Below are 20,268 nucleotides of genomic sequence, written 5' to 3' on the forward strand. Positions count from 1 at the left end.
TGGAGGGGCGAGGGGGCGCGGCGGGCCGGGTTGCGGGCGGGGTGCCCGCCGTGTGAGGGGTGCCTCAGCCACGGCTGGTGCGGGTCCCCGCAGGGCGGGAGCGGGAGGCACCGGAGCGACAATGGCCAGGCCAACCGTCATGCCCACGAGTGTCAGGGCGACCGCGCCCGAGGCCTTCATGGTGCTCCACCTGAGGATGAGGGTGGTGGAAGAGCAAACCAGCGCGCTGGTGCGAGACCTGGAGGCGCTCAGCGTCGATGGGCAGAGGTAGGGAGAAAGCAGGGGTAAGGTTTTTCCTTCTTGGAGAGCTCACGCTTTTCTTGAATTTCTTCGTCTTGTTCCTCTTTGCACCCATTTGCCATGCTTTGCTCTTCTCTCTGTGGGGGAGCCGGTACTGTCAGGGTCGGTGAGAATGGGCCACAGTAACCTGGGGTCACAGGAAACCTTCCAGCTCTGTGAAAGGTGGTTTCTAATCTAATCACATCTGTAACGCATATGTGCAATGTCAGGTAGGTGTGCGTACACAGAGTAGGTCCGTCTTTTCTCCTTTTCAGCCTTGATCATTTCCACTCAGAAACACCTGCTAGTCACCCAGCCATTAGCCCTGTGCAGGCCAGGGTAGCATTTGTGGGAGAGAACACACTGTGGAAAAACTGTGAAACACTGGTGAATCGAATGTGTCGGTTAGAGAGTGTTGTACAGACACTGAAATTAAACATCTTCCGGCTGCAGACAGAAAAGGAACAGAATCCAAAGCACGCAGGTAGTAAAAAAGGTTTTTTTACCACTTTGTTCTTTGTTGTCCTTTCATATGCTTTTTCTGTCAATGAAAGTTTTTTGGCTTTTCCTCGTGGCAGCCCAGTTGGAGCAGCGCCTGAATGCAATCCACGAGGAGCATTTGCAAGAAATGAAGGTTTTACAGCAAGAAGCAATGAAGTTGCGCCAACACCTAAGTGATATGAAAGAGGCTGAAGAAAAGGCAAAAGAAGAAGTTCAGAGACTGAGTAGTGCTCTGGAGATTACAACTGCATCCAAGGTACAAAAGATTATGATCTTATTATAGTTTCAGGTATTAACAGACTTGTTTTTAAGTACGTTCGTCTCTGACATAGTTGAACAGAAAGCACACTGAACTGGAAAAAAGGAGTTTATGATATATTGTTGGCAGTAAAAGCAAACACTTCTGATAATGAGAATCTGTGCTTCCATCAACTAAAAAAAAAAATTACACAGCAAATCAAGAATAAAAATATTTGAGGTTTGTAATTCTTTCATCTTCATGACTTAAGTTCATCCTAGCTTTCATGTGTAGAGTTCTCAACAGCTTTTCTGTTTTTCCAGGAACTTACATTTCTCTGGTATTTCAATCTTACACTTCTATTACTATCTCCCCGGAAGAGAACTTCAATGGAATATGTCACTCAATCTCATTAATTGTATTAAAGAATACATTGCTTCTCAGTGCTTGCCCTCTTATATTCAGTGCTTCAGAACAGAGAACATCAGACTGGAGACAGAACTCAAGTTCTAGGTGTTTGCATGGCAGTTGCATTTTATAATACCTATTGCTTTTGCAATAGTTATGAACACGAAAGTGTAAAAATATCTGTTCCTTTTGTCTTCTTTAGATGGATGTAATGACTGCAGCTGAGGAGCTGAGGAACACAAAACAGAAAATTAACTGTAGACTTCAGGAGGTAAGTACAAGAGCAAGGAGCTTAGTAGGAGGCTGAATTTGCCAAGTATTATTTAAAGATTTGAAGATGATGATCCTTAAATAATATTCTGGGTGCAATTTTGAAGTGTGCATAACCCAAAGGAACCTGCCAGCCATCCTCATAACTAAATACTCAGACAGAACATCTTTCATATATGATCTCGAAGTATTTGTTCAATCTACTTAATTAGACCTGGGTCAGAAAGTGTTTATTTTTTCTAGCTAACAGAACAGCTATCCCAGGAGATCAGCCTGCGGGAGTCTTTGGAGGAATCCCAAGCAACCGTGATGTGTCACATGCAGGACATGGAAACAACAGTAGAAGCAGAACAGAAGCAGGTTTGAGAAACTTTCCATCTTCTTTTGTATTTGTTTTCATTTTCTCATCTGGGAGGAAGAGCAAGAACTTGAATATTGTCCCTAGAAACCAGTTAAAACACTTTATAACTACAACATTTTGTACCAATGGTGATCAGAAGAGATCATGTAGTCAAACTTCCTGCTCAAAGTAGGAGTATCACAAACACTGGATTGGGGCAGTGGTGGATTTGTCTAGCAGAGTTCAAGGACTGTGATTCCATGGCTGCTTTAGGTATTTTTTTTATAATGCTGCAGTAATGTTCCAGTTAAGATTTTTTCCTAGCATCCGATCTGAATGTTCCAAGCTTAAATTTGGGACCACTACCCCTTCTTAAATCATTCAATGCAACTGAAAAGAGTTTGACTTCGTAATCTTTGTAACTACCTCTCAGATTTGTGGGTCACAACTGGATCCTGCCTGCACCTCTTCTTCACCAGGCTAAACAAGCCTCTTTATAATTGAGGTACTGATAAACAGAAATAAATAGAAGAAAACAGAATTTCTGAAAAGTATTCTGTTGAGATCTTAAACCTTCTGGGAGTAAGAATGTTTTCTCCATTAATTGCCATGATGACAAAGCTAGATTTTTGTTCTCAGCTGTATTTGTATTATCTAGCTATTTTGGAGTGTGGGGAGGGGCCATAGTTCGTGGTAGAAATGAACTGGCTTACACATAATTCAAATAAACAAAAACAATCCCCCTCTCTGCATGCGTGCACACACACAGGCCACATGCAGTCACTCTAACACTTCTGAATTCATATCAACAGTTTAGTAAGGATAAAAGAAAGTGAATAGCAAAGTATCAAACCTTGAATAACTAAGAGGGTTTTTTCCAATTTTTTGATGATCATCAAGGTCTCTTTGTTCCTGAAACATACAAAGTTCTGTTAGAAATTACTAGATTTTTTCCTACATGCTTTTTATCGTCTTTGTGTTCTTCTACAGCAGAAGTGGAAAAATGAGGGATACTTTATTGAACTATATGAATTATACATCATGTGAGAAGCAAAGACTTAGTTTAATTCATCTGTTACTTTCTGATGGGTATAGCTGACCCTGTGCTATATTTATTAGTTAGTGTTAAAACAAAAAAAATTCCTCACAAAACGGCATGAGACAGACTTGTTAAGTGCCTTGAGTATTGCGTTCACCTTCATCTTCTATAGCTTAATCTTTTCTGTAATCTTTAATTGCGCAAACTTCTTAGATTCTACCTGTCATGTAAAGATGATTATAAGCACACATATGCTGCGTTACATATAGAAATTGAGTTGCTTGCCATAAAAGTCTTCTGCATAAGATTGGGACAAGCAGAAAGAGAGGAGAGGCTGATCAGGCTATATCTTTTCCAGTTAGATCAACTTTTCAGGCTCCGAAATTTACTTAGGTTTGCCTGACGGAATTCTGCATCTTAAAGAATAATCTGATATCATTGCAGGTACGAATATTACAGCAGGACTGCCAAGAGTTGCGTAAACATGTCCAGCTAGCCCGAGTGAGGCTGCAAGAGGAGGAGGAAAGAACTGCCCAGCTGGAGCAACAGTGTACACAACTGAAAGCTGAGCTGGGTATAACAGTGGGTTCTTGTCATATCTTTTTAGCCCTTCTCTCACTGCTTCCACAGTGAGAGGAAGCAAGCACTGAGGTCCTCCAGACCTGCAGCAGGTCTACCAGTCAACAGGAATGGAGGGCAGCTTAAGAGGTGATGAAATATTAAAGGCCTTTAGTTTGCATGTGATGTTTCTAAAGCCTCTTCTTACCTAGAGGAAACTGACAACAGCAGAAATTAGGGTAATGAATACACAACAATAATATGAGAAGATTCCATCAGCATAAATTCTTTTCAGAGGAGACTTCATCTAGCAAGTAACCATTAACACGTGATTCCTGAACTGATGCGCAAGCAGAATGCCCGTTGCTATTGAGTCTTTTTGCAGACAATTAAAAAAAATGTGCTCTGTTAAACATCAGTATAAGGACAAGCATCTTGGATAAGCCTCTAGTTGATCTCATTTAGCTTCCCAGTCTATCGATGTGAAAGTAGCTGTGTGTAAGGGAGCTAAGTGGCATTTAATGCACTCCAGGGTTGGGGGAAGCTCCGTGTTGTCAAAATTAAAGGTAAATGTTCCTAACCTAAAGTCTCTTCCTTATTCCCAAATAACCATGCCTAAATCCTAGCATAATTATTGTTCTTGTGATCCTTCCCTCAGAACCTACCTCAGATTTCTAGCTACTCCTTTTACAGAAGTGTTCCTGTTTCCCATATGTTTTGTTTGTTATTCTGCAAATCACACATCCAATAATTAACCCATACCTCACAAAAGGCAGTCAGCGTTTCTGCGTAAGGCATGGCAACAGGACAGAAAATTGTCATGTTGTGGCAGGCTTGGCTGAATGGGGGAGAATGATGGCAGAAGAATTCTTTCCTTCAGAACAAATCCATATGCAAATGACAAATTTAAATGAGACATACAAATTTTCTTTACTTCTGTATCAAATAATCCTGCTGATCAAGGCTTTTTCCCTTTGTTAACTGAAGGAACTTTTGAGTGATCCTTTGATGATACCTTGGGTGTCATAATATTTCAGCTAGATTTCCCTTCCTACCCTGCTCATGCTGAATTGTCTCTTGTTGTCTTCCTTTTTTTTCCAGTATGGTACAGCACAGCAGAATAAGAGGCTAGCTATTATAGGCAGGTTGATTCAAATTCTGACAACAATGCTTCTGCTTTTAGATCTGTATGGTTTAAGCAGGGATCTAACTATTGTTCTTTGTCAACGCACAAACCCTTGTGAAGTTGCATATGGGCTGTGGGTTATAGTCAGGAGAAATCAGTTGCTTACACACTAGACAGCTGAATAAGAGACTTAGGGTTATTTGATTTGCTCAAGCAATCACAGAAGTGGTATGTGTAGGAGACTGGCATGATGGCATGCTTAATTTTAAAATTAAATAAATTAGAATTAATTTATGGAATAAGTTTTTAAAAGTAATTTTGCTGAAATATTGAAGTTATCAAGACAAGTGTTAAAGAACAACACATTTGTAGAAGTCTTACCTGTTTGTCGCATGTTCAATAACTTAGCTAAACTCAAACATGAAATCAAAATGTCATCTTTTAAAATTACCAAAAAGATAACAAAGCATGTCCTGACATTCCTTTCTATTTTTAGACTCCAGGAACTGTATCATTTCCCAGCTTGGTGAAGAAGCAAAAGTAAGTTGTAAACAAGTATTGGTGAGGAAAAGAGCTAAATAAAGATCAGAACAGCTTATATGGGGCCTTTCAAGTGTACCACACTTCAGAGGCAGAATTTTTATGTGGACAAATGCCAAATGCGACCAAGGCTACTAATCATTGAATGTCTTATTTTATTATTTTACGAGTTTGGGGTTGCCCTACTTACTTTTTGTAAGATTAACTTTCATATACTACTGAAATATCAAAACAGTGATATGAATGCCTTCCTTGGAAAGCTAGAACTGACCACGAAACACAGTTGTGGTAGCACAAGTATTGCATACAAAGGAGAAAAATAGATGGATTGGTGATTAATACTACAGAAAAATCAGAACCTTGGTCAGCTGGGTACTAAATGGGCAAAGAGGTATGCTTACTGCCTATGTAGGGACTGTGTGTGCTGTCTGAAGTCTTGCCTGACAGAGTAACTTTCAGTGAAGATGGGGTAAAATTTCAACTTAGATGTGGAGTCTCACAGTGCTGGCAAAGGATTCCTTCAGTTGTGAATTGTACTGCTTCTGGCAGGGACATCTTTTAAGTTCAGAAGTATTGAGATTAATTATAGTGAAGACTAATAAGTCTGAGCTCAGAAGGGTGTGAAGTCACCCTCAACTTTCAAAGCTAAGTTAGAGCAGGTGGCACTTTGGTTATTATTTCAAAGTGTATTTCAGAAAGAGGCTTGTACTATAGGAGCCGTGTCTGGTGCTTGCAAGAGCACATAGCCATGTGACAATAGCTTAAAGGATATAGGCAAGTATGAAACAAAGACTGGATACTTGTGAAGTGCCTGGCTAAATGCCACTTAATTTTTTTTTTTTCCCTCAGTGGATATTCTGTTTTATTGCCCCTTAGAATGCACAGCTGTCCTTTAGCAAACAATGCAAAGAGAACCTGCAACTTCAGTCTAAAATGACCGCCCTGCGAGAAACAGCAGAGAAAGTACAGGTAATGAGAATAGCTACTCTTGTTTTTAAAATGGAAATAGAGTATAACAAAATAAGTGATTACAGCGAGAAATGATTATACATTTACTGGGAAGCCCCAAGTGCAGGTCAGGAGACAAAGTTTAGTGCCCTCAGGTAACGTGGGCTAATGAACAACTTCCAGCGAAGGAATTCAATCACTAGCCTAGATAACTGTTCCAGATTTCCCAGCCTTAAGGCTGGAAAGTTTTCTTCCCAATACTTATTTTGAATCAGCTTTTTTTGAAAGTGTCTTCTTCAGGGGCCAGGACATGCAGAACTACTGCTGCTCCATCTTCTGTCTACCCTTGAAGCAGTACATTTGTATTCCTTTGCACCTTTAGATTCCATGTGAATATATTTCTATTAATGAGCCAAATATGGAGAACCTGCTAGGCTAAAATTTCCTCTGCCTTTTGGGACAAAAGGTTGACCTCGGTACATTCTAAAAAATTTTATTTGTTCTATTTTCCCCCTCTTTAGAACATATTTTAGAAAACATTTTTCTATTTTTTCCCCTCCCCCCCAACAGCTACTTGTTTATTGGGCAGTGTTCACTGGTAATGGGATTTGGATACGTCTTCCACAGAAAGTTCCATTTTTCTTTTGTTACCTACAATAATTCAACTATGAAATTAGTAGGGGTCCATTTTCAATTTTTGCCTTCTTTGCCTTAGAAACATTACTTCCTTCTGGACTTCAAAACTAATAAGTGATTATGCTTGATTGGTAGTTTAAACTATGTTCTTTTTTTTCCCATTACGGTAAACTTTTAACACCTTGGAATAAGTCTACCATAAACTGGGACTGCCTGAACAAATTTTTTTGGACACTTTCTACCTAAAGTAGATTTTTCCATGTCTGCAAGAGATTTTTAAAAAGTTTCTGACAGCCTACTATGCAGAAAAAAAAACCCAAAACCCTGACAACATGTTCTTCATCCTCCTCCTATCTAACCAGGTCCTTAATGACCACTTAAGCCAGCAATGCTCAGAGCTCAGCACCACACTCCAAAGTGTTGCCATGGAGAATGCTAAACTCATTTCAGATCATCAGATTGTGCTTAAGGTATGTAGCCTACTATTACAGTCCAAGAAAGTTGTCTGCAGCTCAGACATTAGACAACAGGCTAATTCCTAATACTGATAATCTGTGGGAATACAGTAAAATACATATAGCAATGGAAGTTCTATGAAGGTGGTGATAAAAAAGTGTTAATGTCCTTCTTTGGCAAAGATTTACTTTCAGTACAGAAGAAAAAAAAAGTCACATGTTACGGGGAAAGAGTGTAAATATGATAATACTATTTATAGAAACATCCTGTAACCACTGAGAAAGAGGAACGTAGGAATTAATGGACATTGTAAATGCAGAAGCTGAGTGGAGGTAATAAGGATCTGACATTAAATACATATATATATAAAAGCTAGGTAAGGTGAACTCAGCTTTGACACCCTATTCAAGCAGCAGCGCAGTGCAATATGCAGAACTATAGGGATGATGCAGGAGCTCAATGACAAATTAACAGCTTTGTAAATTAATTACTCATCCCTCATCATTCTGATGTTAGTGTTACTGCCTGGGTAATTTTTCCCCTTTAGGCAGAACAAGAAAAGACTCGTAAGCTGCAAGAACAAGACTCGCTTCTGAATGCTGCCCATACCAACATTCTTGGAGAGCTGCAGAGTGTGCAGCGTGAGAGGGCTCAGCTTCAAAGAGAGCTGTGAGGAGTTTTCTCGTCTGCAGCCTCTGTTTCCCCTTCCTCTGTTGCATTCTCACCACCTTGATTCCTGCTTCTCTAGCACTTGTTACTTATTAACACAGAAGGGCCGGTTTGGTATTTAATATGGAGGCCATCTTCTGTCCCTCTGTTGTGTTAGAACTCCAGCTTGGCTATTTTGTCTTTCTTTAGGCAGGCCTTGTGTACGGAGCATGGCAAATACAGGGAGAAAGCAAGCCTTGCTGAGGAGGCAGCTGCCACACAGAGACAGCTTTTGGAACGTACTGTTGCTAGACTGCAAGGTGAACTTGAGACAGCTTTGCAAGAGAAAGGATCTCTGCTGGCAGAAAAGGAAAATCTTCAACAGAAGGTACAGAAAACTTACTGTTTTAAAGCTATGTTCTTGAAGGCTGCTTTCGGACCCACATCACTAGAGTTCTTATTTACATACCAGTTTTGCTTTCAGAACAATTATTTTTCCCTATTGCAGTGGCAAGTGTGACACGCTCTCCCCTTCCCTATTGTGCTTATGTTTTGACTTGTAATATCTCCTCTCTGAAGCATGAAAAGGGAGAGAAGACAGGGCAGCTCTGCAGATGTTATTTCTGAACTTCAGAGTTGACTTGCAACCTTCAGATCAACTGTTCTGAAGATGTGTAGTATTTCTATGAATCTGGACATTTTCAGGTGACAATGATTCACATTTCTTTCGACAGATAAGGACAACAGCAAATGAAACAATACAGGAAAGGAACAAATTGGAAGTAGAAAAAACAGAGAATGAGGTATCTTGCAATATTTATGGCTGTTCTTTAAATTTAGTGTTGTCTTTCCCTAAGTTTTCCTTTCATTTTGCTTACTTTCTCAACTAAATTATTTCTAAATAATGTGATATTTACCATAGCCATATTGTTTCCTGTTTCATACTTTTCTTATCTATATGGATGCGTCATTTGGAGCAGCAACCCAACTGCTACCTACACAAGGCCCTGTTTGTAGCAATAAGTTTGTTATGACGCTGTGGCAAATAATAAATAATTTTCAGCTTCTCCTAGCTGTTTTACCTGTGTAGCTTCCTTGCATATGCATAGCCTGGAAAAGGAAAAGCAGTGTTTGTGGTATAAATGAGAAATTCCTTAGTGTTGTGACTGAAGTCAGCATGATTCTTTCACTGTTGCAGAATTGCTCTCTGAAACAGGAGAGACTATACCTAATCCATATGTAGTGCTGAGGTTTTGTGATATTCATGTATTGTGACTGTGGAAATCTTGAAGTGGTACAATTAGAGTTGGATTTTCTTGTTCATAGCTAGAAATGGTTTCAATGAAATTCACCTTGCAAACACTAGAGGAAGAGAACAAGAGGCTATTGGATCGCTTGGCTGCACTGGTACATGAGCAGGTAAGCCGCTAATAAAGTAGATAACTGATGACCTGACTGAGAAGTAACTGTAGCAGGAATCAAGGTGCTCTTTGAAGTAATCTGTATTTTATGGAGAGTGCCTGATCAAATGAAGGAATCAAAAAGGGGAAAAAAATGAAAACAAAAGGATAAGATATCTCAAATGTTATTCCATGTTTTAGATGTGTGTGGGGGATGAGCTAAGAGGACTATATAGAGCTTCAGGTACTGGACATTTAGGCATGTCATTAAAATCCTATGACTCTATTCCATTTTCTAGTATAGGTATACAGCTTGTATATCTGTACGTATATATTCAGCTTGTATACATTGGGAAGGCATTAACAACAGTTTTATGCTCTTTGTGGACAAATTTGCATTTGGGACCTCGTTCCCGTTGTTTTTAACTTGTTCCCATTCCATTATTTCTCACTACTCTCAATCACCTGGATCAGGATACTTGACCGGTTCCAGAAAAGTTGAGTAAAAGCTTATTAATACTCTGCTACCGGTGCTTTTACCATTTTTTTTTTTTTTTTTTTACAGTGTTGGATATAATGACCAATTGTATACGTTGCAGATCTTAAGAAACGCTTAGCTCCTGATAAGGTCCTAACATCATGATGCTAAAGAAGAATTAACTGAAACACCTTTTGAATGTTTGTTATTTGATAATCAAAGTTACATTTCTACAGTAGTTAGTCTGTAACCTATGTATATCTTTTTTCTGTTTAACACAGAACTCCTTTGGCAGTCATCAGTTAAAGAATATGAATCAATAGAGCAATTCAGAACCTTAAAGTTGCCTGATTTTTAATTGTTTTATATTCTTTACTGTCTAAGTTATTTTAATTCTGTCCATGCCTTCTCGTTCTTCTAGTTATTTTTGCTTCTCTCTTCCCTGTTGTCAAAGATTTCTTTCATCTCTCCATTTCTATTGCTTGTGCTTCTAGGACAGGCCTTCTTGTGGCCATCTGGAAGGTTTTACCAATTTGAGCAGTTCTTCCTAGAGATTAAGCTGCCTTGGGGGAATTTATGCCATTTGGATATTTTTACAATTTTTTTAAAATCTGTTTTAGTGTTTCACCTAATTGAAAAATGATACCTGAAGCAACAGAGAAAAGTTAAAATACTCAGGGAGAAACAGGACACTGAGCACCTTTTTTGTTGCTTTTTGCCTTGTTTTTCCCACGGAATGGTGACATCTGCTCTTTTTTCCTCAGTATGCCCAGCAGCAGGTGCAACAGGTGCTGGCAGAGCTGACTGACAGCAAGAATAAACTGACATGTGACAAAGGAAAACTTCAGGTACCTCTCAGCATCCTCTTTGTCAGCTCAAAAGGGAAAGTTGTTTTTTATGTTCATCTAAGATAAGGTTGTTTAACCTTAGCTTTTCAGTACTTAATTTGGAGGGAAATGCTTATTTATCTTCTGTACTTGATTTATTTTAATGTATGTGCTTGACACTACACACAGAGTTCTATATCAAAATCATCTTCGGTCCTGCTCATACTGCCTCTGGGTGACAAGATGCTGTTGATGTAGGATCTCTAGGATTTGTGATAATTAAGTTGCTTGATGTGTGAAAATAGTAGACTGTTTAAGAACCACTAGGGGGCATTAAAACAAAAATAATGGGTAGAAAATTGGTGGAAAGATTAGAAACATGGAAAACTTTATAAAAAATACACATTAACAAGGAGGGAGGCAAACCATGGTGGTATGCAAAAATAAACAGCATATGTAAGCTTTCTTAAGCATAAGTTAGCTAGACAGCAGGTGAGGTGCTGAAAGTAAAGCTTTTACTTCAATGTGAGCTGTGTCGTAGAATTTGGGACAGTGGTGCAAAGATTCCTGAGTTTCTTTTAACAACAGCACAGAATGTGTACTGATTATTAGAGAGCAAGAAAGTTACACTTACGCAATAGTCCTAGGTCTGATGGTAGTGACAGAAGGATGTGACCAAGACATTGTACTTATATTAAAACAAGGTGAATTCTAATCTGGAATTATTTCTATGGAAGGATAAGTTAGAAGCAATTCACTTGCTGCTTCTCCTGCTATGGGACTCAGGGAAAAAAACCAAGCAACTTGCTCTGGGCAGAGAGACGATGTCACATCACTCTGCTTCTGTGTTCCAGATAAGATAACACTTTTCCATTTCTGCACTAAAAGAAAGCTGAGCTATTTTGCCTCATCTCTTTTCTTAAGACTGAAGTGCAGAAGCTGGAGGAAGAGCTGTAAATGTACATTTAGATAACAGTGAGCTTTGCAAGTGCATTGCATAGAGACCAAATACACTCAGGTGAAACAGAACTTTGAGAACTTCTTACCGCTTAGAATTAGGGTCAGACTAACTAATGCTTATGTAGCCATTAGAAATCAGATTCAACACACTTTTTCCTGAAGAACAGAGCATACCTTTAATGTTAACTGTAGCATTCTAGTCTGCAGCTGGAAACAGAACCTGATTTCATCAAAACAAACATGAGAACTGTGGAAGCTCAGCTGAACAGAACTGTTTTTCATGCAAGTCAATTGCATCTATTCAGGCTAGAAAACACACAGTTTGCAGGATTATAAAGACAGTCCTCAGGTGTTGTTATTATTTCCCCGTAAGAGAACAAATAGTTGCAGATAATACTTGCCTGGCTATATTGCCAGGAGGCAGGTAGTTACTCTGCTTCAGTCTTAACAGACAGAAGTACAGAGAAGAGGTGTGTTATCCTGGGCAGTGAAACCGAGCTTGTAGGTATGGGAGTGTGAAGTGGACTCTCTCTGTCATGAGTTTGTTATTCTAAGCTGTAAGTTGAAGTAACTGCATTGGCCCTTCTGTTCACAAGCAAGAATGAACTCGTAACAGTAAATGCTCTTTACAGACTCCCCTTGCTTCTCAGATACCAAATCAATCTTGTAGTCATTTTGAGTTGGAAAACTAAAGAGGCAAAAGTGACAAACTATCAATCGTATCCATAATCTCCATCAATCTAGAAATTAGACAGAAGATGTAACCATGTTTAGGATACTTCCGTGGAAAACAGGAGGTCCTATTTTTGCCTTCTGTTTCCAGAAAGCAAAATGAATCAAAGTTTCTCTTGTACTTTATTCTCCATCATAGAGGATGGTCCATCAGATAGTCAAAGGCAATTGGATATTATGTTGATGATTGGAATCCATGACCTGAATGCTTTCAGATTTTGGGAAGGTTAAAACACTCAGTTCCATTGGTTTGCAGATACAGAGAACTAGCTGTAGAAAGGTCTCACAGTGGGAGCAGACCAGAGGGGTGCTCAGAACCAGGGGACTGGCTCTGCAGAGCTGTGACAACAGCACTGTGTCTTGCTGCTGCCAAGATACAGAGGGAAATCACATGACTTTGGATAATGTGCTGTGGCAAGTATCACAGAAGAGAGCTTAAATGTCTTCCTGAAGTAATGCAGACTTAGGATTAAGATGTAGCATCTACTTCTGCTCCAGTGAATAGATGCTTTGGAGAGTATTTTTACAATTTCTGGTTTTGGTACTCACATCTTCACTGCCTCCAAGGGCTGACCGATTTTGTGGTAGGAATGGCACCAAAGAGAAAAAAAGTCCCCAGCAAGGTCCTGGCAACAGAAGTCTCCTGATCATAATGCTAGGTCAGCTGCAGGCTCAAGAGAAGAAACTATGAAATCTGATTTACATGCTTGTGCTCACGGCTCTACTTTACACCAAGTTCATTTTGAACAAGATGAACATTCAAGAAACTCTGTGTCTGAATGTGGAGGTTCTCGTAGGGTCAGCCAGAGGATTCTTTTAAATGCTATAAAGAACATGGGATAAAAACTGGAGATTATAATAGACATTCTTACTCCAAGATCATTGAAAACTGGATGATCTACCAGGATTAATGAAGGAGACTTTACTGTGGTGAGTGATGACCATGAAACCCAAGTTAGAATGATGGCTACTTTCGGTTGACTAATTGATGACAATGAAGAAATGTCTGAAAAGTAAAAGGGACCAAAACCTTTAAGTGGTTTTTGTTTGAAAGAGGTGCAGATGAAAACTTAGGCTAAGCAACATTAGAATCAGCAACTGGTTTTGACTAAAAACCCAGATTCACGCATCTGTGGCACTTCTTGAAGCCTGGGTGCCAAGAATTCAGAAGCATTGGAACTAGCAGTTAAAACACCCACAAAAAAAAAAAACAAGAACACCACCACACACTCAGCTTGGGCCTAAACCGGGGTAGAACAAAAGTTACATCATTAGAGGAAGCTATTTCCATGTTCAGAACCATTGCATACTCTTGGCACTGCTGCCGGCATGCAGGTTACTTATAAAAGAATCCTTTAATAAAAGTCTAAGAGATGACCGATTTCCCTGCTCCTTTTCCTAATGATTTCTTGTACTGCAGATGGCAAACCTGCAGCACCAGCTGGATGCAGCAAAGGATGATAACAGTAAGACGACAGCCATGCTGGAGCATGTGTTAGCTTCTCATAACAGGACGAAAGCAGCTCTGGATGCAGTACAAACTGAGCTGGGACACAAGGACACTGAAATCAGCAACCTCAGGAAAGACAAGTAAGTGAAACTGATCCTGTTTCTGTGGTCTGTCAGCAGTGTGGTGAAGACAGATACAGTTGAAGAGTGGCATCTTCCCCATGGTTCTGGCTAATAAGCTATAGGACAAATTTGTTTGAAAAGTTTCCTATATCCTTTCCTGCAACACTGAAACATACTTAGTACTAGTGAACCAAGTACACCAAGTGCTTGTGGTTAACTCTGCAAGCTTGGCAGGCCTTGTGCATCTTGTGGATAGTAGGTAAAAAACAATTTAAGTTTACCTTCAGTGACAGGCAAAACTTAATATGGTTAAGGTAGAGAACCAAACTGTGAGATGGTCACCACTTCAGAGGAGATGTGCACAAATTGCCTTAATGCATGATTTTTTTTAATCCGATTTCCATTTTCAGGAGCCAGACTCAACAGAAAATACAGAGGTTAGAAGCAGAATTGGAACATTGCCAAGCCAAACTGGTTGCCATGGGAAGACAGCACAGCAGCCAGGTAGAGACAGCATTTTTCCGTAGTAACAGCCACCACTGCATTTTTGGTGTTGAGCCAAGTACCTTTTCTTTTTCTGAATACAATATGGTACAATACATTCATGTGAATCTAGGCAAAGATATCAGCTGTTGGCTGTGGAGCAGGAAAATCATTATCCAAGTGTTGAAGGAGGCAAGCATTTACTCTCTAAAGAAAAATTCCTTGGCACAGGTTTTACAGTCTGCAGCTGGATATATAATATGAACAGAGATTTCAGAAGTTTATATAGCCTTTATTTTTTTCTTATTAGAATGGAGGGAAAAAGAGTCTAAGGAATTGCTTTCATCTCTCCTCATAATACTTAGTGTCAAAAGGGTTACCTCACAACCCAAACACACTCACTATTGGCAAAGAACATTTTTTTTTTTTTCCCCAAGAAAGTCATGGCTATATGACAAGTTGTTCTGATCCTTCTGACTAAGCCAGTCAGTGGATTGGCATTGTAAAGGTTCCCAGTTAGATGCCTGTGCTTAGGACATTTGTAATCAGACAGCTGGCGAACACACTGTTACTTCCTCTAAGTTGATACTGACTGGGAAGGAAAAAAATATTCCTTTCTAAGCTTTTTCATTTTGGTAAGTATAAATCTGATTTGTTGTTACTGCACAGGTGGAACCACTTTGTAAGGCACTAGAAAGTGCTAGGACAGACAACAAGAAACTTGTTTGTCAGTTGGAAGAAGTTCTGCAGATCAATAATACCCTGCAGAGCAAGCTGATCCAAACTCAATATGAACTGAAAAGTAAAGAAACTGAGCATCAACAGCTGATGGTCTGCAGGTAAGACCAGATCCATGATACTATACTTGAGGAGAAACATTATTTTGCGCTAGCATCAGAGCTTTATGGCTTTGCTCATCTATCAATATCAGCATTGACTGTATGCTGAGCCAGCAGCATGATAAAGATAGATTCATGCAAAGCTATAGAAATGGGCTCTTTCACTTGTTCCCATAATGACTCTTCAGCCTACTCTGCTGTACTGGGGAACTGCTTACCCAGGGTCGTTATGGCGCTTCTACAAACAGCTTTTCCATGAGGACAGCAGATATCACTTCCACTTTGAAGTGGCCTGCAGTAGCTATAGCAAGGAGAGCACAGGATAGCCATTTAAATCCCCCACCCAAAACTGAACACTGGTAAGTAAAACCTCAAACCTAAGTGTAGGTACAGTCTGAATCTCCTCATTATCCTTTGTCTAAACAGGCTTAGCCATTTAATTTTCTGAAGTAAGTTGTCCTAAAGTGTTTTTTCCAAAAGGTCTGTTTACCTTGTATAGCTATTTTGAACGTCCATTTACATAAATGGAATATGAAATATTAGAAAACACATTCCAACCTTTAAACAGTAGTGGTGCAGAGAGTACATCCAAGACAAAAGTATTTACAATGGAATTGTCTTTCCTATTCTTGTGTTTAAAAAATAAAGCATATTAAATATAAACGTGAATAACTGAATTTGTTTCTTCTCTTTAAAGGGAACAGTTAATGGAAAAAGCCAAGACTGAGGAAAAGATGTATGCTGAACACTTAGAGTCTTTGAAGAAGCAGTTTCAAACTGAACAAGAGGCTTCCAGGAAGGCTGCCTGTCAAGAATCTGCTGAGGTGAGAAGGGATAGAATTAAAAGATTTCAGTGAATGATTTCCAGAGAAAGAGGTCTGCTTTACAGTTTTCCAACAGAACAAGAGCAGCTCACGACAAGTATTTGTCTCCTTTTCCATTTGTCATGGAGTTGTCCATCACTTGTATACAACAAACAGAATTTTGTTATGTGGTGGCCAGACATTTTGGTGGCCAGACATAGAGATATCTGTGCTCTCTTAACTTTTTCAAGTACCACTCTATATCCCCCAACACTATGTACCTCATTGTACATAAGATCTAGACATTGATATCAGTCATTCCAGTGACTTCAAAAGGATAATCTGGCGTTGTATAGGAATCTCCAGGGATAAAATACTGGTTCATTTCTTGGGGGCTGGATCATAAAGCTCAGCATAAGCTTAGTATTACTCAGATGCCAGTATTCACTTTTTCCCCCCCCTTTGTTGGGAGGGTATTAAAGAAAAGTGAAAACAGCAGCTGCTGTAGCATACTTTGGATACAGCAAATCAATTGGGTGTGCTGCTTATTAATTGTTGTATAGAATGAACTAATTCTTACGGTTAATGTGAGCTCACTTTTTCCTCTTTTTCCTAGGTAAAGAAATCTCTTGAAGAATCCTCCTCCAAATTGGCTGAAGTTTCCTGTGCTAACAGGGAGCTGCAGCAGAAAGTAATAGAGCTGGAAAAGTCTTTGTCCAGTTACAGGGAAAAGCTAAAAGGCCAAAGAGCTCAAGTCAGACAATGCCTGGTCTATCAAGCTAACACAGAAAGGGTAAGGGTATGCACACATTTTTCAATGAAGACAGATGTCCTAGCTGAGAACTCCTTTTTCCTCCTACTGAGTGGAACTGCTGTTGATCCTTTGCAATGGAGCTAGACTTGAAGATAAAACTAACTCTGGACTCAAATTCCAAACAGAAGTTGAATAGATCGATAGCAGCTACAGTAATTGTGTGGCTTCTCCTGTTGTCCTTTCCCCCCATATGAAATACGATGCCATAAAGTCCCATCCCCCCATTAGATTTTTGTAGTTGCATTTGTCCTGTTTATCATTTGTGGATACAATCTATTTAATTATTGATTGGGCCAAACATTGCTTGTGTAGTGATTAGTCCCTTTCCATCCTTTATAGCTGTAGATCTTACGGTTCAAGTGGTACCTGATCCTAAATGAGAATCTAGACTCCTTTGCAACTCTGCCACCTGCTTGTTCCCCTTTTCTCAGTGGGGCATAGGTTCTCCTAACTTCAGTCCCATAAGGCAAGAAATAAGGACACAGTGTGCAGACATCTGCAGAAATAGCTCTCAGTAACAGCCAGTGAGCCTGAAAACTTCTGAAGTTTTGTTTCTCTCAACAATTTCCAGGAGGCTGAATCTGAACTGAGGAAAATGGAAGCAATAAAAGAGGAGTACCAGAAGAAGAATTATGAACAAGTGAGCTTTCTTGACCAGTTTCCTGAAGAGACTGATCTGCTAAAACGTTGTTGGAATTTCATTCTTGTGTTGTCTTCAGTCACAGGACATCCAGAAATTTGTGTTAGAGTTGAAAAGTGTACAGAGCGAGATGCAAGCGTTGTTGAAAAACCAACATGAAATGCAAGTGCAGAACAGGCAGCTGGAGAGCCAGCTGGAAGCAGAGAGAAGGCAAAGGCAGCAGCTGGAAAATGAACGTCAGGTAAAGCAATAACAGCATGAAAAAGTGGTGAGACATCCATGGAAGCATTTTTGTGCAAAATATATGGGACTGTAGAAGAGGTGGTAGAAAGACTTTATGAACTCAGCCAAAAGATATTCCTATAAATCTTGGTGTGTCTGCTCCAGAAAGCCTGAGTAACAACTTAACATACATTCACTATATATCGAACTTTAGAGGGAGACAGGATTTTTTTTTTTTTAATGATAGAACTCTAAGCTATTTACAATAAAGATGGGAGCGTCCTTCTGTTATATTGCATTTTTTTTTATTTGTGCTGTGAAAAATTGTCTAGAAATTAATGTTACTTCTTTTTCTACGTAGAAACTGGAAAAAACAGTCAAACATCTGAAGAAGTACAAAGAGGAGACAGAAAAGAAACTGAAGGAAGCCAGCATAGAGTCAGAACAGGTGAGACTAGTTAGCATTAGAATTATAATTCATTGAAAGTAACAAGAGAGTATTTCAGCATATGCACCAAGTAACCCTTTCAGTCTCAGATATAGGTCTCTGGTGAAGAGTACATCCTTGGCCTTTTCAACTAAGTGGTGTTCATCATACTTTTTAAAAAAAAAATATTAACATTTTCATCTTTTCTATGAATAAATTCAATTTAGTGCGGCTTCTAAGAAGAGCTTTTGTCCCCCATAGCTGATTGTTTTTAATCGGGCTCAGGATATCTGTATTAACCAACCAAACAAAAGTGTTGCAGCCAAGTAAATTGCCCCCCCCGAGCTGCTCTTGTGTCACTCTATACGTGACATCACGCAAAACCACATTTTCCACACCCCCCACCCCAAGAAGTCATTTTTCCTTGCATCACATCATCCTTGCACTACTGTACCACAATACCCAAATTATTGTAGCTTGCATGGATTACTCTAGTAGTTCGGGGTGAAAATCTAGGGGTTTAGATGTTCTATAGGGTATTAACCAGCATAAAGTAAAATAGAAAAAAGTAATGGAGGTGCCTCAGCCTGAGGTCTTACATGCCACTTATCAGTCCAAGTACTGTTCTGTAATTAGAAAGAGACCTTAATAGCAAGAGAGTATTTCTACAGCATTTTTCAGGCGAAGTTAGTCTTCCCTCATCTCTCTCAGGAGTTTGTGGTATTCAGCATCCATTTTTCCCCCCCTTCTTCCCAATGCCTCTGTATTTTATGCTGTGTTGGAGACCCATGTTGACTTCGTTACCCCCCTAAGAGAGGGGCAACTTTGTAGCGAGGACGTCTCTGATATGTCCTTGTCACAGCAATGGAAGAGAGCATCGTGGAGAGCTCCTACCCCTACGTACAGGAGAAAGATTTGAGTTGTATGCTGTTCTGCCCCTTCTTGCACAGGGCTCAAAAACTGGAACACAGCGTGCATTAACTGTTCTCTCTGCAGTTCTAATTACGCTGTCTTGCTTAGATCACAACTAGCCTAGAAGAAGCTCACAGTTGGTTCAAATCTAAGTTTGACAGCCTGCAGCTAGAAGTTGTGAAAAACCACCAGCCGAAGAACCCTGAAGAAAGCAGCTCCAAAAAGGAGGTAAAGCAAGCAAGCATATTCATTTCAAAGGGGGAAACAAAGAAAATAGAGGGGGGAAGTATTTGGTAGCTCATTATCAGTCAGGATTTCAGTTTCTTACACAGGGGTGGAAAACAGACCCCTCTTCTAATTTAGTATGTTTCCTCCTCTTTTGCCAAAGGACATATTTAAGCAGCAAAGAATATTACAGGTACAAGATAGCTTCAAAGGACTGTTTCTGTACCTACAAAAGTTCTGTTGCACGTACTTCATGTTTTGTTGATGCTCATTAACCAAATGCTTGTCTGAAAGCTAACAGCTAGTATATTTTCTTCTCTGCATTCACCTCTGTTTCAGTGGTTTTCCTTCCCCTCCTCCATGCCTTTTACAGATACTCTTTCAAAAGCCATGCTTACCTTGTTCGTGTAGATTCATCAGCCTTCTCCATAATTGATAGTTCTTATATAGCTGTGTAATTAGCTTTTTAGAGATGCATGTAGTAAACTTCTAGAACTTTAATCATCTCTTCTTTAGTAATGACAGATTCCCCAAACAGTCATCAGCTTCATAAAACATTGCATCTTTTCCCAGGAGAAAAAGCAAGAAGAGCTTCCCACTCACAGCACTCCCTGGACAGCAGGGCAAGGACCCGGTGCCTCCAGCTCACAACCAGGAAAGCTCACGTGAGCTGGGCAGGAAATGAGCTCACTTGACTGGGTGATTCCCAGCCTAGGGAGAGATCGCCCTGCCGCCAGGAGACTCCCTGCTAGCACCCAGGCGCTGGAAGAATCGGGAACTTTACTTGATCTGACATACATAGGTCTGTATTGCTGAGAAGGCCTTGCAAATAAAAGGTGCTCCGAGGGCACCCATATATAGGGGACCTAGGAATGCTTGTTTAAATCATAAACTCTGATTTGAATTAACTCACACCTCTCACCTTGTCTTTTTGACTCAGGTGTTTT

At 39.8% G+C, this 20,268-nt stretch overlaps 1 protein-coding gene across 2 annotated transcripts; it reads left to right on the forward strand.

The window, feature by feature from the left end:
• Positions 1 to 16: 16 nt before the first annotated feature.
• Positions 17 to 20,190, forward strand: CCDC150 (coiled-coil domain containing 150). 2 transcript variants are annotated; one of them, XM_082314539.1, is made up of 24 exons: positions 17 to 267; positions 555 to 763; positions 858 to 1,036; positions 1,629 to 1,697; positions 1,940 to 2,056; positions 3,520 to 3,649; positions 5,256 to 5,299; positions 6,176 to 6,268; positions 7,246 to 7,353; positions 7,887 to 8,008; positions 8,198 to 8,375; positions 8,722 to 8,790; positions 9,314 to 9,406; positions 10,630 to 10,713; positions 13,805 to 13,974; positions 14,367 to 14,460; positions 15,109 to 15,278; positions 15,976 to 16,102; positions 16,698 to 16,874; positions 17,467 to 17,535; positions 17,615 to 17,776; positions 18,119 to 18,205; positions 19,205 to 19,324; positions 19,895 to 20,190. In XM_082314539.1, exons 1-24 carry the CDS (start codon positions 122 to 124, stop codon positions 19,988 to 19,990), a joined length of 2,913 nt encoding a protein of 970 aa, XP_082170665.1. In that variant the 5' UTR covers positions 17 to 121; the 3' UTR covers positions 19,991 to 20,190. The 2 variants fall into 2 exon arrangements, with proteins under 2 accessions (XP_082170665.1, XP_082170664.1); XM_082314538.1 differs by lacking the exon at positions 555 to 763 and having other exon boundaries at positions 179 to 267.
• The last annotated feature ends 78 nt before the right edge of the window (positions 20,191 to 20,268 follow it).

The sequence above is a fragment of the Platalea leucorodia genome (genome assembly GCF_965183815.1).
Source record: "Platalea leucorodia genome assembly, chromosome: 5".
NCBI classification, from domain to species: domain Eukaryota; kingdom Metazoa; phylum Chordata; class Aves; order Pelecaniformes; family Threskiornithidae; genus Platalea; species Platalea leucorodia.